Genomic DNA, 19,850 nt, shown 5'->3' with positions numbered 1-19,850 from the left:
TGTCTCATTATCAGATTAAACCTCTATTATTATTCCTACTATGGAGGAATAAGTGTTGCAGTTACTGAATATGAACAGCAGGAGGCAGCAGTTTCAACTAAATGCCTCACGTCATCCCTTTAATTTGATCACAGTTATTATTCTGCCTCACTGCTCAGTCTCTACCTCTGCAAACAAACACAGGCTTACACTTAAAGTCTATGAAAGTCTATGATTGTTAAACATTTTTTTTAAACTAAAACCTGCACATTTATCTTCTGTGTGCAGATGAGAGGCAGCTACTTGCGCCTTTATTTCACTGCTCACACTGATGTCAGAATAAAAATCCAGTCACTCCTCCCTCAGGACCCACTGCTGTCATTTTTATCTACAGCCTCACTTCCGTTTGGATGAAATTAGTTTCAAAATAAAACAGGCCAGGTTAGGCACGCATGACAAAGTTTGAATGAAATCATCAGCATTTAGGGGAATGGAATATGGACAAATTCTTAGATCATTTATACATTATTTAGAAATAAAGTTCTTTATTCTGTTAGTTTCTGTAAATTACATTTTAGTCAACATAAATGTGTAAATAAGCATATAGCATGAGCAACATCTCCTGAAAGGGAACATGCAAATTAAAACTTATGTTTGACAAACGTTTTTAACTTCTTCAATGCCCCCTTACGAATCACTTCATCTAAGAATCGAAGAACCGGCTCGTTGTTATAAATTTCAATGTTAGAGTTTTATTGTCTAACTTTGATTGTCTTATAAATCAAGTTAAGTTTTCATAAAGTACATCTTTAAAGGTTCAGTGTGTAGAATTTAGTGACATCTAGGGGTGAAGTTGCACGTTACAGCTGAAGACCCCTCACCTCACCCTCCCCTTCCAAACATGAAAGAGAACGTGTGGTAGCCTTCAGTTGTCATAAAAACTCACAAAAAAGTGTTTCGTTTGTCCAGTTTGGGCTACTGTAAAAAACATGGCGGCCTCCGTAGAGAGGACCTGCTCCTGATGTAAATATAAAGTATTTAAATATAGAGGGCTCATTCTAAGGTAGAGAAAACCACAATTCATACAATTTAGATGAAACACACTCGTGAAAACATGACTAAGATTATTTTAAAATAACGTTCCTCCCCATCGTAACCACCCCTGGGCTAAACACTATTATGGTAGTCGAGCTTTTATTTTGAAAGTTCCTCCAGGAAGTGTGGTCATGGTGGTCACTGACTCCTTGTGTCAGACTCGACTGGTTGTTTGCGATCCTCCTCCAGCGGACCAGCGTGTTCTCCTCCCGGGAATCGACGGACACAGCTGCCGGTCCCGCCCCGGTGCAGAGCGCACAGGCAGCGCGGGGACTGCGGCACCGCCTCCGGCCGCGGGCCACGCACACGGGCCGGGCATGGCGTCGCTCGGCGTGGGGCTGCATCTCATGCGCAGGCGGGGAGCGGGCAGGAGCGCGGCGGTGGAGAGGAGGAACCTGCTGACCGTGTGCAGGTGGGAGACCCTCGCACTGACGAGGATGGGGGTTCATCTCTGACGCCTTTCATTTCATCCTTCATTCTACCACACGCAGGGGACTCAGTCTTAATTTAAACCTGATTACATAGGCAGAGAGAGGCACGTCACAGCTGGATGAGTTAGATGAAGATATGATTTAATATGCAGATGATCTGAGGTTACCCCCCCGCCCTGATACATTCAAATACTCTTTCATTCATTCACCCACCAGCAGCAGCAGCAGCCTCCATTCAACCTGCATGTGATCACGTCACTTCAGTAGGAGCAAGGCCAGGATTCTACACACACTCAGATCAAATGGCTGAGATAAAAAATGTGAAATGTTATGTTTATGTGGCTTTATATGTATATAGTTAACATTTTCTATTCGTGTAACTGTGCAGTTGTTGGCCTGTTTCTGTATTTTTCTCAGCGATGGACTAAATACACCCCTAAGAATAACCTCTAACTAAAATGGACATAGAATTAATACTTTTTTGTTATTAGCGTTAATATTTAAAGATGTGTTGAGAAAACACTCCGTGATATTTAAAGAATATACAATAAGTAAAAGTAATAATAAAAATCTCGATGAACTTTATTTATGTGGCTAAATTCATATGTCAAATGCTACACATTTAAAAAGCATTTATCATAAAACTAAACTAAACTAAAATTTGAAATAATAAGAAGGTGGAGCTAAAATTAGACAGGAAAAAGCAGCCATCAGGTAAAACAGTTTGATATTAAAAAACTAATCTAAAAAAACATGACTAAATACAATATTGAGGACATGACGCATGTGCTCTTCAATGCATTGATAGATAGATAGATAGATAGATAGACAGACAGACAGACAGACAGACAGTTTTCTCTGAGGAATAATGTATTATTTTTTTACTGCTGTTGCTGCAGCTTATTTGCAACTTTAAATGCATAATTTTGACACACATACATGCACATGCAACATTCAATTTAGTCTTCAGTAAAAAAAAATTCTAGAGATAGATTGATAAAGTGCAAGACAGATGTCACCTGCGTCAGCTGCAGTGAAACCCCCTCTGTTCTGAGTATTGATTTGTGGCTCTGTCAGTGCTGATGTCAGTAATTGACTGACGGTCTCTGTGGTGCGTTTGAAACTGATGGACATGTGCATGGTCGATCTTCCTCCGTTTACGTCACTTGAAGCGAAGGGGAAGGTGAAGTAATTAGACTCTGGAAGTCCTCGTGATGTCTCTCACACTGTCTGCAGTTTCCACTTGAGGTTTCTTCCACTGTTTTCTGGGTAAAAAGTTTGTACTTTGTGGGACAGGTCCATATCTGAATCGAGGGTCTAAGGATAGAGGGTGTTGTGTGAAGTACAGATTGTAAGACTCCTTGAGGCAAATTGAGATTTTAGGCAGAATAAGTCAGCAACTTCCTCTTCCATCATGTATCTACCATAAAGATGGACACCACGTCTCCTCTTCCTCCCGCCATCAGGAAATGAAGCCAATATATCCTGGACACGAACACTGACATCACTGTCACAGTCTGTAATCATGGGATGGAGCCACAGTAGCAAGATCCCATAGATACACACGCTTGACCAATCGCGTTTCAGTCAATCATGATGTTACACTCTTTTAGCATCAACTCACTAATTAAATATAAAACTTCATCGGTGTGATAACAGCTACCTACAGATTTGAGAAAAATGTATTTGACCTTTGCTTTGACTTTTTAGTTTCGTCTCTGTTCCATCCACTAACATGGAGGAGGAGTGATTTATGAGCTTTACTGCAGCTAGTCACCAGGTGGTGATAAACGCTTTGGCTTCACTTTTGAAGAACCAGCTTGTCGTCCATTTAATTTGGACGACATTATGGTTCAAGATGGCAGCCTTTGCACCTGATATTTTGGCTTCGTTTCTGGTTAGTGGGAGGAAATGGAGACGTTGTCCATCTTCATATACAGTCTATATACAATAGTGTTACTGACTTAAGGTATGAGTACAGTATATAAGCATAGATTTGACAGGAGAATCCGATCAACTGATCAAACGTTTTTTGCTCTGATCTCTGTTGACTTTGAAACCAGTTCCACCTTTCTTGTGTTTCCATTAGCACATGAAACATACAGATTCAGACAGAAGTATGAAGTGAGGCTCTCTGAGAGGATTTGTGAGGATTTCTATCCGAGTACAAGGTTTTTTGGAAGAAACGTCTCTGGGTGATATCAAGTGAGAGCTGCGTGCACACACCCACACAACATCAGCCGTTTTGACTTGACATTGCAGGAAAAGCTCAAGTGTGAGTGACAACCTGAACTCTGCCTCTGCTCCATTAGACGGTCCCAGAAAACCTAAATGGAGTTTAGCCTTCATTGATTTTATTATTTTACACCCGTGCTGTTCATGCTGTGACATGTCAAAGTCCTCAGTGTAAAGAACAACTCTGACAAGAGATCAAATCAGATGAAGTAATGAGGCCTCAGAGTGGCGTCATCTTCGCTGTGTTTGTGAGGACAACCCACCATCAGTTCTATTTTCTGTCAGATCAGGTTTTGCCACATTACAAATCTAAAGAAAGGTTATTACTTCGCTCACTCACGACATGAAATCCAGAAAACACGTTTTTTTGGAAAAGGGAACAATCATTGTCGTCAGCTGCCTAGCAACAGGCTGGTCACGACTTCAACTTCTTGAACGACAATATCGTACACTTGACCTAAAAACGTCCGTGTTACTGAAGAGGATTTGACTAAATACTGAAGGTCTTTTAAATATCCGACTCTAAAAGGATCTCTTTATTGAAAACAATGGAAAGATCAACTGATTTGATTTGTAAGTGTTAAGAAAAACGATATGTAGAAAATTACATTAGTTTAAATTAAATTTAGTTTTTACCGTCATTCAGAGGAAGGAAACACACACACACACACACACACACTGTGGTCAGCCTGCTGCTAAGCAACAAGATGGAGAAGCAGTGTGAGATATGGAGTCTGATTATTTAGTCGATTTTAAGGGCTGCACACAATTTGTCAGGATTTGCAGCACATGCACACACACACACACACACACACACACACACACACACACACACACACACATACACACACACACACACACACACACACACACACACACACACACACGTGCACAGACGCACGTTGCAGCCTTGTCCATTAACTCTCTTCCTGCTTAATTAGTGGCCACCAGATTAGACAGAGTCGGTCAGAGGGCTGCACATTAAGACTGGTTTCATTCCTCAGAGGTTATAGGTGTTTGTTTTCTCTGTGTTGTGATCAGAAAGAAAAATCTAGAGAGATCCTCTCAATCAACATCAAAGATACACTATGATGTTGATTGAGAGGATCTCTCTAGTTTTGTGTGTTTGTTGTGTGTTCGCCTTTGACATCGTTCTGTGTGGGATCAGACGGCAACAAAGAAGGTAGTTTATCATGGTTGATATGAGATGTCTTTGTAGAAAAATGGTGATCAATCTCTCACACATTTAAAGGGACACTCCAGGGATTCATAATACACTTCAATGAAGAAAGGTTTTTCACAAAAGACAGATTTCCCTGTTAAGCTCTAAATATTATGTCTTTGTTTGACCGTAGATATTTCTTTCCAAACACATCCTCCCAATTTGCACAGGATGCTCTTTCTTTAAAACCTCCTCTTTACTACATGTTCATATTCTAAATACAAAATTGGTGTATTTCCCTTTAAACCACAGGTCCAATAACAGATTTTAACACCAGTGTGTTCATTGTCTTTTGTGTCCAGGTTTTCAGTGAAGACTCTGCTCGACCGCTCCTGTTTTGAGACAATAGATGACTCATCTCCAGAATTCATCAACTTCGTTTCCATCCTGGAGCACATCCTTAATCATCGGCTCAAAGGTAAAGAAAACAAACAAAAACCCTGCTCCTCATCCACATGTAGATACATAAAAACACAAAATCACCCAGAAAAAGCAGGTTATTAAGCCATAAAAATGTCCAAAACTAAAAGTACGGACTAAAATATTGCACAATATCATTATTCTGTCTCTGTTTGATAGGAGAGTAAGTGCAAACGGGGGGGAGGGGGGGAGTCAGAGAGAGAGAGAGTGAGGGATGATGTGATAAGAAGGAAATGAGCAGGAGATGTTGTGGTTGCATGTGGGCGACCGATATGCACAATTTTGTTCCAAGTCAGAGATTTATGTAATGATCAGCACCTCATTTCCATTTATTGAGAATAGTTGAAGCTGATCTGGAGACTGTTGTTACCTCAGACGAGGAGGTAATGTTTACATCTGTGTTTTGTTTGTTAGTTAGCAGGATTACACACAAAAAGTGTTTTTCATTATTTTTATTGATTTCTCAGAGAATAATTGAAGGATCTCGATGAAATAAGATCAGTCTTGTTAAAGGGACTGATATTTATAAGTGTCTGCAATGTGGTGAAGATGCAAATAAAAATCTGGATCGAGTGAATTTAAACGTGGTTTCATAAGGGGACTGAGTGAAATTCTAGTTTCGACTTTTTCCCACCTGTAACAGCCACTAAGACGATCACATGTCCTAAGACTATTTCATTCATGTCTCTTTAAGTCATAACTTACAGGATTTTACTTGCTGTAAAGTTGTTTTGTATGAATTCAGATTCAAGTCGTTTTCTCTGTCTCTCCTCCTCCCAGGTCAGACGACGTGGTTTGGATACGAGAGTCCTCGCAGTTTCTGGGATTATATAAAAGCAGCCTGCAGCAAAGTCCCTCATAACTGCATCCGAAGCATTGAGAGCATGGAGAATGTGCGTTCATCAAGAGCTAAGGTGAAGATGAAATATCACTGGGTATTTGGTTGAAGCAGATTTAATCACCCAATGCTGCAGGGAACAATTGAAAAATTTAGCATTTATTATTTTATTTTTGATATACACTGCATCCTCTGCTTTGAGGCCCAGTGCCTCCTGATTTACTGCAAACACGAGATGCAGGCATCTGTGAGTTCAGCTTACTTTGCATTAACCTCTTAGAACAAGGACAAAGGTAACTCAGTCAACAAAAACAACCTAATAACAAACAAAATGTCCCTGGGTCTGCACCCTGTGGGTAAAAGACCAAGACCCTGTCTCACAGCCAATCAGCTCATGAACTGACTCAGAGAATCGGCAGCTTTGTTTATAAAACAGGAGAGTAACGGTGAAAGTACGATTTTAACCTTTCAACACATTCTGTAGAGTTTCCATTCATATAACCGACTGAGCTGTTTTAATGCAAGTAAAGCGTTTAAAACACCAGAGGAGGTTTTACGTTGCATGTCATTAGAGCTGGAGTTGGTAATCCTGGAAAAGCTAGAGCAGGCTACACTTTGAAAACATGCAACTGATGCATCTGATACTGGGCCTTTCCGTTTCACTGACTGTCGTGTTTGCCTCACCGGCTTGTGAAGACTGCGGTCGTGCACAGTGAGAGTACGGGCAGGGTGCTCGCAGGCAGTGTGCACTGACCAATAGTTTAATTTGGTCTGAATGATTGGTCCTGTTGATAGGGCCACAGACACCGCCTTTTTCAGATGACTTTATTTTTGGATGGCTATCGAGACCTGAAAATGATTTCAACAAACAAAATAACAATTTACCAACCCTACCTATAACAGTCATCCTATTGAGATGTATACATATCTATATGTAGAGATGTCCACTTTGATTTGTTGTTGATCGGTCCGACGCTTTTAGTCACACTGAAATATCTCAGCAACTGTTTGCCGTAGATTGGCAAAAGATATTGTGTAGAGATTAGATGTAAACATGTAATTCTGTGTAGACTCCCAATCTGGTGTCGTGTGTTTCAGGCTGATGATATAAGCTTCTACTAAGATTGATGTGCGACTGAGTGGCATGTTTTCTTCCTGTCTCTGCAGGGCCGTGCGTGGATCAGAGTGGTGCTGATGGAGAAACGCCTGTCAGAATACATCTCATCTGCACTGAGGGACATCAAAACCACCAGGTACTGATGTGGCGCACACACACACACACACACACACACACACACACACACACACACACACACACACACACACACACACACACACACACACACACACACACACACACCTCTCTCTACAACAAATATTTCTCTCTTCTCTCTCTTCAACAAATATGACTCCTGATCAAATAGACACACACACACACACACAAACACAAAATCCCCCTCAGCCCAGTCCGACAAGTTCATCAGAGCGTATCTGTGAAAGATCTCTCACATCATTCACCTTTTAATTTTCAGTCAGTTGACTTGAGTCTGAGGAGCTGTATTCATGCCACCACTGTGTTGACTGTAGGAGGTGTTATGAGGACGGTGCCATCATGCTGGGAGAGGAGGCGGGGCTGCTGGCAGACACGCTCATTGGACTCAACACCATCGACTTCAGGTACTTATCACGTTCTGTTGTTTCTCACTCAAAGTGTCCTGCTGGCTTTGTGTGGATTTAATAAAGGAATGGTCCCTTTGTCAGTTTTCAGGGTCGATCCAAAAGGTTTTCCTCCTCATAGAGTTGCAATGCTCCACTTGCTGCTGCACTCGACTGAAATAGAAATGCATCATCGCTTCAATACTAAATAATTTACAGGAAATACCTTTGAATAAAAATACTATTTCATTGCATAATACTTCTGTGAAATGTCAGAGGCCACTCGTCTGCTTTTGTGGCGTTTAGTTTAGACCGATTTAGTTTTGATAGGAGCCCAGGTTGTACCACTGTACCTCTGGGCTAATGCAGGCCAGGCTCTGCTAAGGAGGTGACCTTTTTATCAGCATTAGTTTGTCTGTTATTTAGCACAAACTACTTGACAGATTACCACATAATTTGTAGGAAGGATGTGGTTTGGGTCGGGTAAGAAGCCATTAAATGTTGCTGTGGATCAGGGGGCGGATCCAAGACTTTTTTCTCTTTCTTTAAAAGGAAATATCTATGAACAGGTCAAATTTGGTGTAGATCCAGAAAATGATGTGAATTTTGTGAATCTAAATAAATATCCTTCTTTTTTCTTTATCCTTCTTTTTTCAGTTACTGTACCATAAAAAATATTTATTTCATGCCTGCATTTAATGCAAATCGTTTACAGAACCTTTCGGTGCACATGGTATATACATTTTGTCTGATGTCAATATGACATTATATATTGGCCACTCATTCTAGGCGGAGGTATCAGCTTTAGTGCCCATCTAGTTTGGCTTATTATTTTGAATATACAGTATTTCCAGGATTTTTCAGACTCTTCCTGAAGCCACATGATGATTTTCCTTTGTTGTGGATTGTTGCCTCAGCATTTCAGGAAGTGACCCAAGTTAATCAGAGTGAATCTGGCTGGCGATCAACTTTTTTTTGTTTTGGCTGAAATGTAGCGCAACCGCTCGAGGGACTAAGAGGCCAGAGAGCTGCTGCTTACACTGCAGGTGGATCAGTTGCAGACTTTGCAGAATTATGTGATGCAGCTCCAGGGAAAGCTTTAAAATAATAAATCATATACCCAACTCAAGGACACTGCATTAGCAAAGAGGAGCCTTGAATCCTCAGTGATCAATTTAATACACTCAACAGGGATATTTGCTTAATGCTACAAAGACCAGAAAGTTGATCAAGACTTTTCTCTCGACAACAAATATTTCATCCTCATCAAATAGAATCATTCACATTCACTGCAGGGTGGGGGTGCTGCGTTAGGTATTGAATTAGCAAAAAATTTGTTCGGAAAATTATTTTTAAATAATCATTGACACAGAATTATTTATTAAAACATAAACTACTTATATGAAATGACATAGAAGAGTGGAAATTAGAAAACATTTTTTCTCCTTTCGGAAGTTTTCTTATTTTACAACATGAACTCAAAGTAGTAGAAAGTTGCTACTTAAAAGGCCCTTTTAATGAAAAATGAAAACAGATCTCCACAAAGTAATGCAAATTAATTACAAGTAGAAAACTTAACTCAACTTTAAGGGTTAGTCTAAATAGTTCTGTGAAAAGCAGACTGACGCAAGAACATTTTCTAGTTTTAAGTCATTAAATCTGAACGATTTTCGAAGAAGTATAGAATTGACCTTTACAGTGACAACAGCTGCCTTCACAAGTCATTTTATAATATCATGCAGACACTTGCAGATAAAAAGGTGAAGTGAGCTTTGAATTTCGATCTTTTTGTCTCTTTTAAGCTTCTGTCTGAAAGGGGAGGGTCTGGACAGCAGCTGCCCCGCCGTGATCGACTACACGCCTTACCTGAAGTTCACTCAGAGGTTTGTCAGATCACATCCACTGTATTTGTATTCAACCAGTCTTTTGTAGATTCTGTTTTCTGTGTGTGTGTGTGTGTGTGTGTGTGTGTGTGTGTGTGTGTGTGTGTGTGTGTGTGTGTGTGTGTGTGTGTGTGTGTGTGTGTGTGTGTGTGTGTGTGTGTGTAAATTTGTTTTGTTTTATCTGTTTCTTCAATTAAAACATTTTTACTGTTGTAACTGAGGGAACACGTCATAGTATGTGAACATTTAGAGTTTCAGAAGTTAATATTAATCCTCATTTGGCCAAATTGTACTTGTAAACATGAATATAGTATTTTATGTTACGTTTGTAAAACAAATCTGTTCTGTTCAGATTGAATAAATTACATGATTTACTTGTTATTTATCTCTTACGTGAGCTCTGTGTGTGCAGATCTGCGAAAAGGTTTTAAACATGAAATCCAAAACTCCAGCTTTCCTCAGGGCGTGTACTTGTTATGATGTTGTCAAGATATATCCCCCCCCCCCACCCCCCACCCCCGGCTGCTTCTTGCCTCTCCCTGCTGCATTACCTCTGTGCTAATGTGAGGCCACACTGTGGTTCCCTGTGCAGCGCAGACAGCATCAGCAGCGACGAGGAGGAGATGAGGACTCTGGGGAGCAGTGGCAGCGAGAGCAGCACCCCCGACAAAGCGGCCACGGCCGCCTCCATCTTCACCGAGCAGAGCAACTTGGTCAGCAAGTGCAAACGCTTCGAGCAGAAGTATCGCATGGCGCTGGAACAGAAGGTAGCGTCCGAGTGTCTTAAAATGTTTTCTGGATAAATAAATTGCACGGTAATAAAATACGCCGGTGTGACATATTCCTTGATTCCTCCACGACTATTAGAGGCTGGAATCACCAAATGTCCTATGAAGAGCAATTTTATTTAACACACATTCAGCTTCATGTTATTTCTTGCATATAAAACATGATACGAGCTGTGTATTCATGCAGCAGCGTCCTCATGGCATTAAACCAACAGATAGTAATGGAGAGTGTGTGTTTGTCTGCCTCAGGCTTACCTGGAAGAGCTGGTCCGTCTACGAGAAGCCCAGCTGTCGGAGGCCGTGTCTCATAACAAAGCTCTTGAACAGAACCTGGCAGACACACACCTCTCACACACGCTGGAGAAGGAGCAGCTGGAGTTCATCGTACTGGAACTACAGGACCAACTGTGAGTTCATTCCCTGTGTGCGTGTGTGTGTGTGTGTGCTTGTTGTCAGCGAGCAGCATGTCAGGTTGCTGGTGAAAAGGTGAAGAGGATTTGGCGGCGGCTCCAGCTGTGGGTGACATTCAGGACACAGCGAGACGCCCTGAGGTCGCAGGTGTTTTGTTATTTGTGTGTTGTTGAATCAGTCACACTCAAAAGCTGCATCATCATCATCATCGTTGTGTCGTCCCATCAACCACCAGCTGCCGGTCTAAATCTTTTCATGTCATTTCTGTTTTAAATCCCTCCAGTTGTGCAGCTTATATTTTATGTATGTTTATATAATCAATAAATGTCCTGATGTGTTTTCAATATGAATTCAACTGAAAATCGTTTGAAAATCCACAGCAACTGACTTATCGTTTTCAGGACAGTGCTGAAGAACAATGATTTGCGGTCCAGACAGGAGCTGACAGCCCATCTGACCAATCAGTGGCCGTCTCCTGACGCCTTGGACGCCAACGCTGTTGCCTTGGACACGCTGCTGTACAGGAAGAGGACTGGACAGTGGGAGGAGTACGTAGATGAGTTCACATCGCCAAGCTTCCAAGTCTGATGATAATCACTTAGTGTTAACATGAATCTGGGCCTTGCAGATGTTTGATATTTTGCTTATTAAATGTCTCTAATTAATTATAAAAATGCTGCTGGTTTATTTTCTGTTCTTGTCATCAGACGTCATCTGCATAAACTTAATGGATCTCCTATCCTCTCTCTGCAGGAAGAGCTTCCAGAGTCTGGAGCAGCTCTCTGCGGACATGAGCCTCTCCCAGACTTCCCTTGAACCGTCACACACACTGAGTCTGGAGGCGAGGCTGGCCGGGACACAGTGGCGTCACCAGAGTACGTCCCCCTCCTGCAAGTACGCTCGGCTGTTCAAGAAGTGGCCTCCGCTCTGGTGTGAGTACTAACCACATGTACTGTCTCGTTCAGATAAAGAGGAGACTCCTTCTCTCAGAGGCCTGTGCGGCTCCCTCACCTCCGTTGCCAGCTACAAGTCTCTGGCCAGCCTGAGGTCCAGCGAGTGTTTGGCCAGTCCTGCAACGGAGGTCAGCAGCCCCGGGATCACTCCTTCATAGGGAATGGTGAAAAAAAAACTGTGGGACAGATGATGCAGGAACTTTCTCAATGTAGGTGAAAACTGATTTTCTGTTTGTACGAGTCTATGTCCCGTGTGCGGAGCTCGGAGCTTTAACAGATGGACGTCAGGTCTGACAGCTGAGGATCCGGTGTAGCATGTTTGTAAAATAAAACTCCGAGCAGCTCCATCCGACTGAATCACAGATACACCTCTGAGTCCAAACACTGCTCACTTAGTCTCCCTTAGTGCAGACAGGGGATCTGGTGAGCTTCATGTGATTCTTCGATTGTGTTAGGTTTTTGCTTTCTAGGTGTTTTTATCTGTGGAGCATCATCTGTTTTTCTGTCTTGGAAACATATTTGAAAAATAAAAAAGTTTTGTGTCCTCCCTCCTCTGTTAGAAGGTTTCACTGCATGTTGAAAATACTGACTCCATCAGATCAGACTTTAGGAAACAGAGGGTCAGTGTTTGATTTTCTTTCTCACGAGTTCTGTCCTGCAACTAAAAGGTCCTTTAATATCCTCTGTGCTGTTACTGCTGCCACTGAAAACCAGTCATGATTTAATCTACTCACGATGAAGGCACCTTCACTTTTGTCATGTTACGTTTTGCATAATGTCTCACGTTTCGTTCTCAGGTGTAAATGTTCTTGCGCCATTCTTCTTCTCATGTGTTGTCAGACGTGCATAATGCAGTAACTCATGGTTTGTTCTCAGGTAATGAGCACTGTGTTTAATATCCACCCATCCGCTCTGGGTTTAGCTTTGTACTGGAGTCATTATTCCCTTTACATTTGTCGAAATGCAGTAATTTTACTTTCATGGCTAGTTACCACAAACAGATCATACAAACTTAAATTAAGACTGTGTTAGGACTCAGTGATTTGAATCTTTTCAAGAGATATGAGAAATGTGTATTTACAGAATATCAGAATAAAGAATAAAACTATATATAATAGTAATTTATCATTGGTGACAATAGCCGAGTACCTCAACACTGAGCTCATCACTTTGCCTTTACCTCGTTGCAGCAGTCATTTGCACATCCAGAATATGTTTTATTGGATTTCTTTGCCTTTTTATAATTTTGAATAAACTCCACTTGCTGAAACATTCAAATATATTTGAGTTTCTTTTTCCCAATGAACAGATGTGGTGATAAAGAGGAAAAAAAGGTCAATGAATGAGAAGAATTTCAGAAGAAAATCAGGTGTGTAGTTTGAACATTTGAGACTTTCTTTACCCTCTGACACAAAAACATATTTTGGAAGCAGAGTTGAGATTTCTGGCACAAAGTCGCCCACTTCCAAAGTGCATGGACCAGGAAAGAAAAGTGTAAAGCAGTCAAAGCTCCAGCAACACTTTCAGGATATTGGATATTACAGGATATTGCAGGATATCAACTTAGACTGATATGTTTCGGGCCTATGGTCTTTATCAGGGTTTTCTTTTTTTAAATAATTTAAAAGGTAATTTAATCAAATTCATAGGCATTTGCTGAATATAATTTAACTTTACATATCAGCTTGTATCAAGGCAGTGTGGGGCCAGTGTTATAAATTGGCCATATAAAAACTGCAGGTATATCAGAAAGTGTAGGAAGAGGAACAATCTGGAAAAAAACAAACAGACAAAATGCTTCTGAAAAATTTAAATCCACGATATAAACATCATAAAACACAAAGCCTGTGTGTTAGTGCAGTACAAGGAAAACAAGGGTTTAATTCACCTTCTGGTTTGGATTTGAACAAAACACAATCTGCAGCATTTATTGCAACACAACCTCAATATTTTCCACTACATAAGAACAATATGAAGACAATGCTGTTCTCATCACAATGTGTGACAAAGTGTCTTTAAATTAAAAAATGTGTTCCCAACTAACAGGGACTGTGCTAAAGAGCCTGAACCCTAACACTTTCCAACAGTAAAGGTATTATTGAATATAACACATTCACAGGATTTAAAGTTTAAGTGCAAAACCCCAGAGATGGTCTCTTGGTGATGGAGGAACACTGACACACAGTGGAATAAAATGTTAGGACTTGTAAATGCTCATGAGCCCAGTGACACAGCCAGTGATGTCAAACCTGGGAAATTACACAATATTAACAAAGCTGCCATCTGCTGGCTGATCACAGCATCTCACCACATGTGTTTCTTTTCAGTTGTGCACAGGAGCTTAATCAGTGCATGTAAAAGCATGGAATATTATATTATAAATACTAGAATAAAAATATTTTAATATAAGTTTGGATTTGTGATGCAGAACTCAAATTTCTGCTTCTTTTAAATTTGGCAACATTAACATCCTCCTTCCAGCCATAGAGTAGCAGTAGTTATTTGTGCCAGGAGAAGTTTCAGGCGTTGGTCAGTAGCGGCCCGAGTGTCCGCTCCTGGTTGCGTTTGTGGAAAAAGTCTTTTCCAAACTCATAAGTGGTGATCATGATGGCACAGGCCGGGGCCACTTTGATCAACCTGGGGAAGAAACCTGGCAGAGAGACAACAGAGAAGAGGTTAAACATCTAATCAAATAACAATTCTAACTATTCCCATAATACAGTAGCAGAGATGCGTCTACCTGCGAACAGTCCACTGAAGCCGTGCTGTGCCACAATTCTGCCCATCACACTGAAGGTGGAGGCTGAGACCCCACTGGACACTGAGAAGACAAAGACATTCGTCAATGAGCCATGAAAACTGAACACGATCAATAATGTGGAACAGTGGTTCTCAACCTTTGTCTCTATCAACCCAACACAGCAACTCCTGCTCCCCCGCATCAGTTACACTCCACATGTTTCAAATATCTTACATAGGTGTGTCCAGTTCAGATGGATGAATGATGTATGTGTAAACAAGGCCATTGAACTAGAACATCTTTAAATCTTGAGATATATTTACTAATCAAAATGACAATAAAGAAATAATGCCATAATTACAATTCTTTGCTTGTAGCTCTCCCAGGTCCAGCTGCCTTCTTGTTTTGACAACATCAAAAGGTAACGTTACAATGGACGCAATCTGAAAGAAAGAGAAATATGAATTAACCAAACAGTTGATTGCAGTTTACTTATGGACTGTGATGTTTCCTGTCTGCTGATGCACTTACAGCGCCAGACACTGATCCAGATATGAAGGTGATGGTGAATGTAGGTTCTCTGGAGTTGTACCGCTCACACAGCAAGCGCTTGCCCTTCTCGTAGTTGTACCAGTACATGGCCGAGAAGGGCACATCCCGGAGCAGCGTGGGTCCCAGACCTCTCCACAGAGACCGCCAGCCCTCCGTCTCCACCGCCGAGCGGATGCAGCGAGTCAGCTCCTTGTACGACTGCTTCTCAGACTGCAGCTTAGTGCGCATCAGCTCCAGGGGGCTGATCACTGTCACCGAGCCCACTGACACGAGATGAAGACGACACAGAGATGAAACAAAAAAAACATGCATCCTATCCTACGTAAAAGCAATGAAAGAAAACGTATTAAGAAGACATCAGATCATTTGATTAAAAAAAATTTTGTGGATCACTTCATGAAATTATCAACATGTTGGCTGCGACATCAATTGTAGTACGAGTGGTTGCCCTTGGAAATCAGTGTGTAAATGTCATCAGGGAAACTATCCTGAATAAATAAAGGTTGTAAATGACGAATTACCTAACGACCCAACAGATGCCTTTTAAAATGGTAAAGTTGTTTAATTTAATTTAGTTTAAGACATTCTATAAAATATTATCTGGAATCCGTTCTGTTCTCCTCAGTGATGTGACAGCAGCAGAGCTCCCTCACCTCTCGCGATAGACCCTGCCAGGAGAGGAGCCTCCTCAGAGTAGGTGCCCATCCTGAGCCTGAGAGCTGCCAACAGATGGTCGTAACATGTGAAGTAGATGACTGTGGCTGGGACTGCCATCACACTGGAGACAGCACATGTGGACAATTAACACAAATCCTGCTTTCCATGGACATTATAAATGAATGATAAATGAAATTAATGTACAGCATGAATTAAAAAAGATTATATCATAAAAAATACTTTACATAAATCTTTAGTATGTGGTTTGCCACTATAACGTCCTAGGAAAGCGCCATTAATGTGAGTTTTCGGCTTCAGGCTCAACAACTTAAAGGGGACATAGCATGCCCATTTTACCACAAGTTGATATGGTTCCTTGGGGTCTTAATGAAATGTCTGTAACATACCACAAGGATCATTTAAAACAGCACCCTTTTTACCCTTTATAAAACAGCCCTCCACAGAGTGACCTGTTTTGAGTGCCTGTTCCTTTAAATGCTAATGAGCCAGCTCCCCCCTCCCCCCTCTCCCCCCATGATTTTAAACGATATAAATTACATATTTTATATGATATAAATTATCAAATATGCATCCCATACTTTGTATTCCCCTTCTGTTGTCCTGGAGTTTTAATTTTCCCAATCACATAATTAAATGTCCCCCTCTGCCCATCCACTACAAGCACACAAGCAGATAGACAGAGAGAGAAAGAGAGGGGTGGGGGGGGGCTATGAAGACCATCATTTACCCCCGAACCCCGACATTCAAGACCATGTAGGGAGACTTCCAGTGCCTTGTGACGACACAAAACCCAGGAAGCTCAATCGAGTCACTCAAGCATGACGTTTCTGACTTAGAGGAACCATAACAAAAACGCGCAAGTGTTTTTTTCCCAGAGTTTTTGGGTTGGTAGACATGCCAGATACCCACATTAACCTGTAGAAGCACTAACAAAGTGGAATTTGCATGCTATGTCCCCTTTAACACATTTTCTCTACAACTCATCTTTAAGAAGAGAGCAGGCAGAATGAAAAGCAACATGGTAAAAAACACACAAAGAGATCTGAACACTTACAGGGTGGGAGGCAGACCACTCCATAATGACTTGATTCCCTCATGGCGTACAATCTTAACTAAGGCATCCTGCAGAGATACAGAGAGAAGAGTCAGAGCAGGAAGATGAGCTGTTCTGCAGTCAGAAGTTTATAATAATAAATAACAAATAATATGCCTGTGCATCACTCACTAAAGCAAATTTGACAGGGAACTTCTGACCCGAGGTTTTTATTATATACACAATAGTGAACAGAGAAATATGACAAGCAACAGGTATGTGAAGTATTTCTTACCAGTGTGCCACTGAAGTGACCGGGGGCTTTGTACCAGGCCTTGGAGTTCCCGTTTTCACACACACAGATGTGGTCCATCAGCCCATTACAGTAGACAAAGCATTTTCCTGAAGATTAAAAACACATAACATTTACTGTCCAATGGGAACATATGAAACATAACACTACTAGAATTTAAGTTATACTCGTACCCATTATACCTTTGGGGAAGGGATTCTCCTGTGCTTGAAGTCTGATCTTCACAACGTCCAACGGTGTGACTGGAAAACGCAAAAACTCGGTATGAGACTTTCTCTTATGGCCGTTCCACTGAGGTCTCACGATCAAAATTACAATGCACAAATTGTTGAACATCTATGTGCAGTGGACTGTTATGTTACTGCACTATGCTGTGAATCAATTAGTGCAGTCATTCCCAAAGTGTGGGCCGCGGCCCCCTGGTGGGCCGTGAAGCCACTGCAGGTGGGCCGTGAGAGGTCATCAGAAAATAAATAGATAAAAAAGTTTCAGATTTTTAAGTAAGCGTTGATTACCACCAAACATTTATGATTGATTTAAAAAAAAAGTAATCATCACAGGTAATGAAACAAAGACAAGACATTTAAATTCCACGTTGTTCTTATTTTATCTGACCTATATAGCAGGTGTCATTGTTTTTGCTGACCGTCACATTAACACTTCATCATTAGCGGGTGAATCACAGGTGAGGGAGAACTTTGTTGTGAGCTGGGTCGAGCAAGATGGAGCAGAGGAAAGCTGCTGATGACGAAGGGGAATCAGGAAGTCCAACTGAATCATTCAAAACTAAAAAGAGGACTCAAGTGAGGACCTGTCGCTGGCCCAGAGGACAACCCCCAAGCCTGTGTGTGTGCTGTGCGCTGAGATGCTAGCTAACAAGACCCTGGGACCGTGTAAAGTGCGCCGCCGCCATTTAGAAACTAAACATGGACAATATTTATCCAAGCCTCGAGCATCTTTTAAAAACACGCTGAGAGAGCCTTAAGTATATTTGGTTGCGCCTCAAATGTGTTTTTCTTCTCCCGGATATTATTATTATACAAACAGTAAGAATATATTTTTAACAATATGCCTGCGTTCATATACAATTATTTTTGCTATCAAATTAATAATATGTATGATTCTAGTCCTGTGTGTGGATCATATAGTTGTGATTAAAGGTGTGGGTGGGCCGCACACATTTTACAGTTTTCAAATTGGGCCGCGGCATTCTTAAGTTTGGGAATGGCTGAATTAGTGCATTTGAAGCACTTGAAAATAATCACTGATATTTCACATTACCATCAATCGTTTCCTGAAGCTAAATCAATTTTCTTTGGGGCCGTCTGACTTTTTGATTAACAGATTTTTTTTTCACATTTTGAAGATTCACACGTGCTTAGTAAAGATGTTACTGTGAACATCAAGTCACTAGTTTTAACAGAAATTAACTTTTTGCACATTTGTGTTTATGTACAAACGGGTTTTCATATGTACAAACTGTTTTTTACCTTTTACTTTATAACATTTCATACAAACCACCACAGTGAAAGGTGTAGATAATATACATACTCAGTATTTTTATTCTATTGCCTTTCTTTCTGTCTACCTCATTCTGGATTGCCTGCTGCTGTAACAACTGAATTTCCCCGGTGTGTGGATCAATAAAGTCTTATCTCATCATATCTTAAGTCATTTTTATAGTTTTGATTCAAATAAAGGTCTTTGAAATAGTTCTGGCTCTCTGCTTCTTTACCAGCACAAAAACATGACTGTGCTTTTAACAGAAATGTTAAACAAACAAACAAACACGTGCATATATACATTCATTTAACAGTTTGTTATGTACACATTGCTAAAACTGGTTGAGCCCTGCAATCATTCCTACCTGCATGAACTTATGTTATAATGTTCAGTTTTAGAGATGTGTTGATTCGACTGTATGGTCATTTTTTGAAGGCTGTACTTTGTGTTGCCATTCAAAACTATTGAGTTACATAAATAAGTGTTTAGTCACAGAAACTTTTTGCCAAATATTCAACAGCACTTTAAAGTACAGTCAAAACAACAATAAAGAGCAGTGAGATGTTGCAGTGCACGAACTCAACCAGGTCAGAACAACAGTCTGGGTCTTCGTAGAGAAGTGACAGCCTGTGACAGAGGTTATCTCACCGAGCAGAGACGTGAGGATGGCTCCAGAGCAGGACGCCACCATCCGCTGGACCGGAGTGATGTGCTTACCGGCTGCAGGTGATGGACTTTGACCACTCATGATGTCTTCATGAAACACAAACACATCTCCACGTTAGATCAGTTGAATGTGTAACAAACGTGTCGTGTATGTAATGATTCAGTTCCCCTTCTACCCAGTGGTCCTTGAGTTTAGGCTAACCAGAATTAGCTTAGCCGAATTCCTACCTGCTGAAAGTTCTTAGCATCCACGAAGTTGTCCACGAACACGCACATCCCTCTGTGGTCTTCTAGTTTCCTGACAGTGTGGAGGTTAGTGCTGTCCCACGGGATCCATGAGAGCAAACACACGTGTGTGTGTTTGTGTTATAACCCCGCAGCTAGTTGAGTTTACACAAGCACACAAGGCATTTGTTGCAGCACATTCGTGGATTTTCTTCTGGATTTTTCTTTA

The 19,850-nt window shown here is 41.1% G+C and overlaps 2 protein-coding genes across 2 annotated transcripts; one reads left to right on the top strand and one right to left on the bottom strand.

Annotated features, from left to right (window-relative positions):
• Window positions 1-1,198: 1,198 nt before the first annotated feature.
• On the top strand, window positions 1,199-13,185 carry rundc3b (RUN domain containing 3b). Its single transcript, XM_034611771.1, has 11 exons — window positions 1,199-1,486; window positions 5,265-5,380; window positions 6,163-6,296; window positions 7,388-7,473; window positions 7,808-7,897; window positions 9,679-9,759; window positions 10,352-10,526; window positions 10,797-10,954; window positions 11,360-11,506; window positions 11,712-11,833; window positions 11,924-13,185. Exons 1-11 carry the CDS (start codon window positions 1,206-1,208, stop codon window positions 12,067-12,069), a joined length of 1,536 nt encoding a protein of 511 aa, XP_034467662.1. The 5' UTR covers window positions 1,199-1,205; the 3' UTR covers window positions 12,070-13,185.
• Window positions 13,186-14,023: 838 nt separating this feature from the next.
• Window positions 14,024-19,804, bottom strand: slc25a40 (solute carrier family 25 member 40). The gene is made up of 10 exons (XM_034611770.1): window positions 19,625-19,804; window positions 19,379-19,483; window positions 17,410-17,469; window positions 17,210-17,316; window positions 16,936-17,003; window positions 15,857-15,981; window positions 15,183-15,466; window positions 15,013-15,094; window positions 14,652-14,732; window positions 14,024-14,561 (listed from the first exon to the last, which is right to left on the bottom strand). The coding sequence occupies exons 2-10, from the start codon at window positions 19,476-19,478 to the stop codon at window positions 14,431-14,433; spliced, it is 1,038 nt and encodes a 345-aa protein (XP_034467661.1). The 5' UTR covers window positions 19,479-19,483; window positions 19,625-19,804; the 3' UTR covers window positions 14,024-14,430.
• Window positions 19,805-19,850: the final 46 nt, after the last annotated feature.

Source organism: Hippoglossus hippoglossus, chromosome 16 (assembly GCF_009819705.1).
Source record: "Hippoglossus hippoglossus isolate fHipHip1 chromosome 16, fHipHip1.pri, whole genome shotgun sequence".
NCBI classification, from domain to species: Eukaryota; Metazoa; Chordata; class Actinopteri; order Pleuronectiformes; family Pleuronectidae; genus Hippoglossus; species Hippoglossus hippoglossus.
This window is presented reverse-complemented; position numbering and strand designations above follow the sequence as displayed.